The following is a 10,367-nucleotide window of genomic DNA, read 5'->3' as shown; positions in this document are numbered from 1 at the left end:
GAGTAAGCTTCGGATCAAAATCCAAGCATAGCAGTTTGAGGGCAATGAGACGAGGTTGTATTGTGTTAAAAGCAGAAGAGAAGTCAACAAAAAGGATACGAACAAAAGATTATTTTAATTATTATTATATCTGTATGTGGCATACGGGAGCATTCAGCCATAATACGAAAATTTGAATGAGAAATTGAGCACTGAGAACACAAGAGAGACAAGGAGAGAGAGAGAGAGAGAGAGGTGGAATAAGAAATGAAATGAAAATTCTTTGCTAACAATAGCCTATTTTGGCTTTTATGCGAGAAGGCATTAACCACCACACAAGAAACGACGTATAAAACTGAATATAGATAGCAAACTTGGTAAGTCAACAAAGAGGTGTGAACTACGCCGGATTTATTTTCTGTCCGCTGTGTGAGCAACGTTGACATCAGTCGCTTTCAACTGGTCAGTAATGTTTCAAAAATAGTAAGTGACACAATGAATGATCAAAAACGATAAATTGTATTGATATGACGTTGCCTTTCGAATACTATTCATAAACAAAGAGCTCAATCATACAGACAGACCGGAGAGAAACTAGTCTCGACTGATTTTTAAATTTAGGGGTTTTCTTATTTGAAAACAAATCGAAAGTTGAAAATGTGTTTTAATCAATGTTTAGAGCATGTTTTATTTATTGTTTATATTCTGTTAATAGAAAACAGCTTTCTTGGGTTGTTTTTTTTAAATGTTGGACCAACATCCGACTGGCAGAGCTTACATGTCACATACTGTAAGGTAGACAAGGTCTATGTTTACAATATTCGAAAGCCAGAATATAATCACATACGTAGGTAGACAAAGCATACGATTTTGCAAGAACTCTGAAATTCTGTGTTGTCTTCGTTTTGCAGACATGGAGAAGACCAAAAACATTCCAGGATGGTATCAGCGCCTCATCAGTCATCACACCAAGCCACCATCGCAGATCACGTTCAAACAATACTGCCATGAACATGAAACCAAAATGAAAGTTTTGTACCCTTTTCTCCCCCAAGAACAAGTGAAGGGCAAACTCTTTGCTCGGTGGAAAAGATTCCAGCCACAGAATCTTAGTACGTGCATCAAGGGAGGAACCAAAAAATTGAATAAACCCAACAAATTCCCAGTTGTTGCTTTTTCCAAAAGTGCAGATCAGAAGGCAGCACTGAGAAAGGATTCTGAGAATCAGTTTGACTGGTTGATTGAAACCGGTCTCTCAACAAATTCTGGTAAATCCGAGAAGACCTACAAAGGTAGAGCTTTTGTGATCACCCCTAAAGTTCCAGATATTATTTCTGAAACGCCGAATCCAGAAAGGAGCATTCTAAAGAACAGGAGGCAAGTTTTTGTTCAAGTAACTGTGGATCTGTTGTAAATGTCTCACTCTGTTTAAAGTTAATCTTAAACGATTTCAGATTCGAAGTTCACGGGTGTACTCATTTGTGTAAATGTGCGTGTGTGTGTTGTGTGTGTGTGTGGATAGATAGATAGATAGATGTAGATTATCAGTACAGTACACACACACACACACACACACACACACACACACACACACACACATTGCAACATCAATAAGGAAATTCTGGCCGGTGGGTGGTCTGATTATCTATCAGTATTTTTGCTTTTCAGCACTGAAGCAAGCTCTGCCAGACTAAAGCGACAACCTGCCTCGCAAGTCAGCTTCACTCTGAATGACGAAGAATGTCAGTCACCAGCCCCTTACTCTCCCCCTACTCCATTTGTTCTATCACCCATGTCTGACGAAGACCGGTCAATAAATGTCCTTTCTCGAAAAGACAGTTTGAAATCAAGTCCTTCAAAATCGTCTCTGAATCTTGAAACCGAAAAGAAAATTTCCACAGCTACACTTAGAAATGCAACTGACAATAGAACAGTTGCTGAAGAACACCCAGTGCAGAAGACAACAAAGAGGAGAACAAATATAGATGGGTCTCCCAAAGCCATCTCAAAATGGAAACCTGTCCGAAAGCGAGAAAAGAAAGAAAGGAAAACCCCTCAGCGTCACTGTAATCGTTCCACTGATACTGAAGATACCCAGCCCTCTTCCCAGTTGCTGGAGCCTCCGAAGTTTAGCACCGCTCCGTCCGAAACTACAGACAAGGACAGACGATTCTGCTTATTTGAAGATGAATGGATTAAACCGAAGTCCCCAGCAAAGAAAAAGAAAGACAGACAACGGAAATCAAAATCCCCCAAAGAAGAAAGCAATAAGGAACCGATATTTTCATGGTCCCCTGCGCTTGGGTGCAGCCAGTATACACCGAAGGTGAAAAAAGCAACGGAGGGTCTGTTTCCGGCAGAAAATGAGGCATACCACTATAGAGTCGATAGACAGAGACAGTCTAATGTCAGCGCCAAACAGCGGGATCTATCAGAGAAATACCACGAGAAAAAGTGCAAAAAACAAAAAAGAAGTTCTGGCATTAAGAACATGTGCCAGGTGATGACCGGTTCATCTTGTCCAAAGAGGAAAGAAAATGGTCTGAGAAGAGCGAAATGCCCTGTGCCTGAAAAAACTCAAAAACGTCAAGTTGATAGCCACAAAGCACGATCAGAACGTATTTCATTTCTTGAACTACCTTCCGCAGATATACATGAATGCGAAGATTATGAAAACCAAACCAAACATTCCAGCCTACCTCAAACGAAAACGTTCAAAATGAAACAGAGAAGTATACACCGAACAGAAGATGATGAAAATCGGCGTGAACTTCGTCAGAGAAAATCCTTACGATCTGAATCAAACCCGATTTTCGATGAGCCTAAAACCACAGCCTCTGCGTCAGCAAACGCTGAAGATCGAAGTGGTGGCGTTTCCGAAAACAGACCTCGCATGTCGAAGCGCAAAAACAAAATGGACAAGTTGGATAAACAGTCCCCAATTTGCACAGAAAATTCACTGGTTCCAGACGGTGAGGCTAAATACGTGCGTCCTGTCAGAGAAAAGCAGGTTAGCCATGAAAAGCCGGAGATAGACATTTCCGCTTCACCCCCCAGTGATTTCAGTCCCATAAAGAGAAAGTCTTTCACCGGAGACTACACCCCCAGCCACTCACAAGGGGCTGATCTTCTAAGGCGCATCCTCTTCCAGCTGAAAAATACGGTGACGTCCAGTCAGAGTGCTGCTCAGGTATCGCCTACACAGTCAAGAATAACCGAGGTGGGTAGAACTTGTGGCTTTGTCAAAGCGCTAGTCGGGGACAGAAAGATAGATGATTGATGTTGTTGTAGCAACTGTACCAGTACCGTTTATTTACGCTATTATAGCTGTAGTTACTGCTATGATTACTGCCCCTCTTGCTGCTTCGGATTCACTTTCTCAATGAGGCGGTACTGCGTTCGGATAAATCCATGTACGATGCACCACATCTGCTTGGCAGATGCCTGACCAGCAGAATAAACCAACGCGCTTAGTCAGGCCTCGAGTGCATGCATATATATATATAATTATTTGTGTACCTATCCGAGTGGACTGCTACTGCATAATTTTGCGGCCGGAGGACACCACTCTCGTTGCCATGGGTTATTTTTCAGTGCGCCAAGTGCGTGCTGCAGACGGGACCTCTGTTTATCTTCTCATCCGAACGACTAAACTCGCAGTTCGATTTTCCTGTCAAACTTAGGAGAAAGGGCGAGAGCGGGATTCGAACCCAGACCCTCACGGACTCTGTATTGGCAGACAGGCGTCTTTACGATTCTTCCACCTGCTGCTGCAACTATTGATAATGTGTCAGTAATGGTGAAATAAGCAATATTCGTTTATGAAAATTGTAATCATTTTGAACGTATGCATGCATTAAAACCATACTGACAATGAAGTACTTATGCAAGATCTTCCTCGCATCACGTTGGCTTTGAATTTCCATTATAAAACATTTTGGAGGGATTAGGCTGTCTTAGATAAATAAGTTTCACATCTGCCATTTATAATTAATCTACTTAATGTAGAAAGCCTGAACACGAACACACTGGGGTTTTTTTGTTTTGTTTTTTCTCTCCCTCTCTCTCTCCCTCTCTCTCTTTTTCTTTCACACACACACACACACACACACACACACACACACACACACACACACACACACACACACACACACACACACACACACACACACACACTGTATATATCAGAGTTTTCGTCTTTGGTGAATGTATACAGGTATCAGGGATGTCGGTGAAGTCTTTGTCCAGCAACGGACCGAGCCCGTCTTCTCTCAGGGATGTCAGAGATTTGATGGACGACTTGGAACCTCTGGAAGAGGCTCCAAAGAAGAAGACTTTGACAACAGTAAGCCAACATATGATGCTTGTCAGTTACTCTATTTTTTTCTGTGAAATAATGGTTGCACAGTTTTCCTCAAATGTTTTCTGTCTTTTACAAGCTGAAGGAAAAATTGGTCAAAAAAAAAAAAGAAAAAAAAGAGAGGAGTGTATAAATAAGTGCAACATGTATCCATCCCTTCATCCACCCGTCCGATCATCCATTATATCTATATTGTGTCTTGGTATGTTTGTCTTAAGAGCGTAAAGTGACTTATCGACTTCAGTATATGATTATACATAATGTAAGCGCGTTGGTGTAAAATTCTCCTCGCAACATAATTCCCCGCGTACAAGCCAGCTAAGACTGGGGAGAATTGGTTGCCACAATCCAGCATCATCTTTGGTTGGTTGTTTTTTCACACAACTTTCTATCTGCCTGAAACTGTATGTTACAATGTTTTAAAAATTTTTTTTTAGAATTACAATTTTGCCATGGACAACCGTCTACCAGCCTTGTCGTTGTGCATTCTTTTATAATTATGCGTTAAGTGTGTCACTGCGTGTTTAACATTATACTTCAGTGTATAGTGTCTAAAAGAGTAGCGACAGATCATCACTCAAACTGCAGTGGATGAGAGAAAAAAACACTAAAAGGCATGCGCGCGTGAACGTGTGTGCGCGTGTGCATGTGAGCGTTGTGCCTTTTCGTTCTTACATATGTATATATGTCAATTGTCTGCGTGTTATCAAAGTGGAAATTAAATTTAAAAAAAATTAATCTGTCTGTTCATTGATAAAATTAAATGATTAAATCTCTCATATATATATATATATATATATATATACAACACGTATGATATATTCTATCAGCTCTATCCGCTAGTTATGGATGAATCACAACGATTAAATTCTAGTGAATGTCCCACCATGCAGGAGATCGCTAGTGAGCGAGTGGAAGGAACTTTATTTTCCTGTTTTGTGATCACGTCTGTAGATTTATATTGATACATTTCGTTCTGATTTTATTTTGTACTCTGTAGGTGAACAGCGGAACAGCGTACAGAAAACGGGGCAATATTCTATGCAACATGTTTGATGAGTTCGACTCAGAAAATGGCCCGCCTGCCAAAACAAAGAGGTAATCCGGCTGCACCTGTATTAGTCTTTTTGTTTGTGATGGGGTGGATGGGTAGGAAGGTTGTGTGTAGAGCATGTACAACTGCCATGATCTTGTCTTTTTCTCTGCAGTTGCAACGAGTGTCAAGGACCTTTTGTGACCAACAGAACTGTGCTCAGCATTTTGATATTTTATTCATCCACACTAACATGTACCAATAGCATGATTTTCTTGAAACTGGGGGCTCAGTCCCCTTGAAAAATATTCAGAAGTGTGTGTATGTGTGTGTGTCTGTGTCTGTGCCTGTGCGCGTGTGTGTATATTTATTTTTTATGTTTGTATAAATATCTATATTTATATACATTTTGCTGTCGTGTTATCCAAAAAAAGTTATGTCCGAAGAAGTTATATTTTTCTATCTTGAGTGTTTTAATTTTAAACGATGATTGATATATACATAGTTATCAAAGAATGGTGTACGGTTCATTTTAAACGATGATTGATATATACATGGTTATCAAAGAATGGTGTACGGATTGTGATGGGTTGGTTTCTTTTTCGTTTTGTCTCAGCGGAGTAAGAATGCTATATTTGTCTTTCCTGAATGTTTTCCTTTTAGACAATGATTGATAGGTACATAGTAATCAAGAACTAAGGGTGTACCGGTTATTAATATATTTTCATTCCACTCATATGTTGACGGCTGAGAATCTGAATGAGAAGAATGTTCTGGTTTTTTTTTATATATATTTGAAGCAGGTAATAAATTCTTTTTGAGTTGAATTGGGTACACGGTTCGCTGTCTGGTGATTTTTACCTTTCAGATTCTTGCCAAGTCAGTCACGTCTGACTGAAAGCGACTTCGACATATTGTTCAGCGCCGACATTTTCGTCTGAGGTGCATCATGAAGAACACGACCCATCCTGAGAATGCTGGCTGGTTGTTTCAAGTTGTCAGACACATGATTTCTGAATATCAGTTTCCTAATAGCCGGCTGCTTACTTTGTTACTGGGACGTTTCTGAATATAATATACAAGCTAATTAACAGCCCATTGTTTACTTTGTTCATCAGATTATTGATTCCTGAATAACAGGTTCTTATTACCAGTCAGTTGTTTTGTTAATGTGTTAATCAAGCGCAGTTTCTGAGTTTCAGTTCTTTAGTTAGACACAGTGTTTTACTGGTGTTAGATTCTCAGTAGGTTTTTGATACATATGATTAATCAAACATGTTTCTTCTTGGTGTCAAACATCAGTTTCTTCATAATAGACTATTTTATTCTATTTTATTCTTGACTATTCTAAATGTTGTTTGAGTTTGGCTCGCTGTTTTGATTGACTTTGAAAATGTTGTGTTCAAAATCTGTATTTATTTTATCCCCCCACCCCCATTGTTTTGTTGTTGCAAGTTTACCTTCATGCTTATCTTGGTATTGTTTGGTATTTGTCAGTGTTTGGCAGGTTTGCATATATTTTTCATTTTCACTTATCAACAGTCAAAATGTTTATCCAGCACACTTCTTGTAAAATAAGAATAACTGAACCCCATTACTGATGTTTGACACACGACGGTATAAATGGTTAGTTTCTTGTGAGAAAAAACCCCAACAAACTAGTAAGATTATACTTCCATTCATCTGAGCATGATATAAATTGGGTCATGCAAACACACACCTTGGCGTATATAGATATAAATATGTATATGTACATATATATATATATATATATATATATATATATATATATATGCGTGTGCCTCTGTGTGTGTGTGTGTGTGTGAGTACGAAATCTAGGTTTTATCATAGTTTTGGTTTAGAATAGAAATTAAATACGCTGTACTGAAGGTCACTTTCTTTATATGAGTTCTGAATTTACATGTTTTGTTGACAAATGATTGAAAATACTCCCAACATTTCTGACTTTACATCAGTCATCAGGAATGGGTGTCCTGTGGTCGCGCACATCATAAAATTGTGTGTGGGTTCACTGTGTCTGTCACACTTTCTCAACCACACACTCTCTCTCTCTCTCTCTCTCTCTCTCTTTCTCTCTCTCTCTCAGTGGCCACGTATAAATATGTGACATGTATGTATGTATACATGTATGTATGTATGATAGTTGTGTCCGACCATGACCATCAGAACAAAGGAGGAGACTGCTGTCCCGACTATTAGGGCCAGAAATTGATTATAGTGGAGACGAGTCTTGCCAAGTTACATCCCCACTGACTCATTCGGCCAAGAGGATTTTTTTGGACAATCGCCGTTGGGATGGTTCCCAAAGGCCATCTAGCCCCCAAGGTTGCAGCACAAAAAGCCATTGCAATCTTGCCTGCGAGTTCGAGAGTCATAGTCATTGACAAAAGACTAAGCTGTTCATGACTTCCCATTGCAATGGAGAAACCATACAGCTCACACTTGCTATTGGCCCAACAGTAAGCGTATGTCAATATGTGCTTTGAGCTGAGCATTAGGCCTCAAGAATCTGTGATAAATGCTCCACAATCGACATTGCTGATGAGTTTCACTGTTTTGTTTGCGTGTCCTTTTTTTTTTTTTGGCAGTGTCAGACAAAAATGTTTATCTAGATATTATAGAACCCGTCCACACTCCATTGAATTCCACACACTGTTTTCTGAAAAAAAGAATTTGATATCATTAAGACTTAGATCATTTGTTTCTCCCTATTTGTAGTTCTTTTCGAGTAAAATTTTGTGTGTTTTATATGGACAAGAATGCTGTCAGTTGCTAAGGAAAATTACATGTTAATGTGCATTTGCGTGCTTGCGCGGATAGGTTCCTTTTTTTTTTTTTCTTTTTTCCTTTCTTGCTTCCATTTTTGTTCTTACATCGTTCTTTTTGTTTGGCAAGTTATGTGTAAAAGATGAATGTATGTAATGTTCCAATGCCTCCAGGGAGCACAACAAACTTGAGAAACGTTTTGCCTTGCCTTCACTTATTCAACCTGTGACTCAGTGACACCCCTCACTTCAGGCTATTACCAGATGTTTCTTTCACTGCTGTTACCATTATGATTTTACCATGTAACGAATGTTTGAAATGTTAGGAATGGACTGGAAACACACACACACACACACACACAACTTATCCTCCACTCCCTCTCCTTCATCCTCTGCCTAAACAGCTCCTCACGCCTGCCACCGCCCTTCATCGCCTTCACCCTCCCTCCCCCCTCTGCCTATATAGCTCCCCACGCCTTCCACACACACCTCGATTTTGATGGAGGGGAACAAGTGACCATGGGAAAGTGGAGCGATGGTGGAGCAGGGAGGACTGAGGAGAGGGAGGGGGTGATTCTACCTAACACTGCACGACCAACACACAGACACATGCATGCACTCATGCATACACACACAGACCAACGACACCCCCCCAATCCCCCGCTTCCCATCTTCTTTACACACACAGGAAAGTATGTATGGGTTATGTTGCATTGTATTTGTACAGTAAATTGGTAGGTTGAGTGCTATGATGGATGCGCAATCGACTGAAAAACATGTATTCAGCCGAACTAACCACCCCACTAGCTGCCATACCCTTCCAACCACAGTAATCCCTCCAGATCCTACCCATGGGTCCCCATCCCAACACACTCTCCCCGTATAGCACCCTCGCCTACGTTCCACACCCTATTCACTGCCCCACTTTTTCCCCCTCCTTTCACCCATTGCCCCCCTATCCCGCTCTACCCCTATCGTTTTCTTACTCACACGTTCGACACAAGCAAAACTAAAAAGAAGACGGCCATCACATTTTCCTCCTGAGCACAGAAGAGTAGAATTCCTGTATGTGATCCCCGTACAGATTGCCCTGATTCGAAGCAATATTTTGTCAACGTTCTCATGTTGCAATGCCAGCCAACCAAACTATCAACATCATAATGTCAACGACCAATCTTTTGCATATTTCATTATTTGATTAATTTTAATTTCCTGACCATTACTGATCTATCGTCACATCATAACCCCTATATTCATTTTGATACAGCGTTTTTGCACAAATCAATATGCCATAATTACCAAAGTTTCTTGTTAAGTCGTAAAAACAACAACACAAAAACGAATAACTTTCCTTGGAAAATTACTGCCCTTTGCTTATCAAAAGCAAGATTCACTTTCATCTTCCTTAATGCCAATATTCAACAGTCAACTGACTCATATCTGTCCCTTTCCACTCCACCCTTCTTCAGTCTCTCTATGTTTATCTGAGTTCATGCTCAAGGAATTCTGCATCAGATTCAGAATGGAATCTGTTCTATTTTGAGGGCAATATCCTATTGCCTATACTCTCCTGTCTCTCTCTGTCCATCTAAATCATCCTCAAAATCAGAACGTAATATGTTTAGTATTTAGGACAGCTTCCTATCATCCACATAGTTGAACAAATCTAACAATCAGTGACTTGAAAATACTTATAACACACACACACACACACACACACACACACACACACACACACACACACATGAACGCACTCACTCTCACACACACACACTTGCAACACATCTTCATGGACAGAAAACGAGACAAACAAGACAAAAGGAGTGAAGGCATACAAAATCTATTTTTAAAATAAAATAAAATAAAATACATAAATAAAGTCTGCACACTGCACAACAAGCTGTGGTTTCGGGTTAAAGCCGTCTCCTCATCTGTCTGTCTGTCTGTCTGACTGTCTGTCTCTCTCTGTGAATTAGACCGGCATCTTCTGTCTGTTGTCTGTCTTTTTACATATCTCTCAACCCCCACTCGACAGACTCGGACATGCACCAGAAATCTGAAATGTCCAATATTGAAATCTTCAAAAGAAGACGAAATTCATTTCATAGTATTTTCTTGTTCTGGATTGAGTGATATTACCAGACAGCAGTAATTGATACCAGATAAGTATACAAAAGACCCATATTTATCTAAATTGATTGTATTGTTG

The 10,367-nt window shown here is 39.9% G+C and overlaps 1 protein-coding gene across 1 annotated transcript; it reads left to right on the top strand.

Moving 5' to 3' along the window:
• Positions 1–1,660: 1,660 nt before the first annotated feature.
• LOC143284150 (uncharacterized) lies at positions 1,661–6,503 on the top strand. Its single transcript, XM_076590805.1, has 4 exons — positions 1,661–3,199; positions 4,196–4,324; positions 5,340–5,437; positions 6,241–6,503. The coding sequence occupies exons 1-4, from the start codon at positions 1,772–1,774 to the stop codon at positions 6,311–6,313; spliced, it is 1,728 nt and encodes a 575-aa protein (XP_076446920.1). The 5' UTR covers positions 1,661–1,771; the 3' UTR covers positions 6,314–6,503.
• Positions 6,504–10,367: the final 3,864 nt, after the last annotated feature.

Source organism: Babylonia areolata, chromosome 7, assembly GCF_041734735.1.
Source record: "Babylonia areolata isolate BAREFJ2019XMU chromosome 7, ASM4173473v1, whole genome shotgun sequence".
Lineage (NCBI taxonomy): Eukaryota > Metazoa > Mollusca > Gastropoda > Neogastropoda > Buccinidae > Babylonia > Babylonia areolata.
Note: the sequence above shows the minus strand (reverse complement) of the source record. Positions and strands in the feature narration are given on the sequence as shown.

Excerpts from the sequence above, each read along its gene's own strand:
- LOC143284150 (XM_076590805.1), top strand. The coding sequence starts at position 1,772 with ATGTCTGACGAAGACCGGTCAATAAATGTCCTTTCTCGAAAAGACAGT. Across the intron at positions 3,200-4,195 it reads CACAGTCAAGAATAACCGAG|GTATCAGGGATGTCGGTGAA; the intron begins GTGGGTAGAACT and ends GAATGTATACAG. Across the intron at positions 4,325-5,339 it reads AGAAGAAGACTTTGACAACA|GTGAACAGCGGAACAGCGTA; the intron begins GTAAGCCAACAT and ends TGTACTCTGTAG.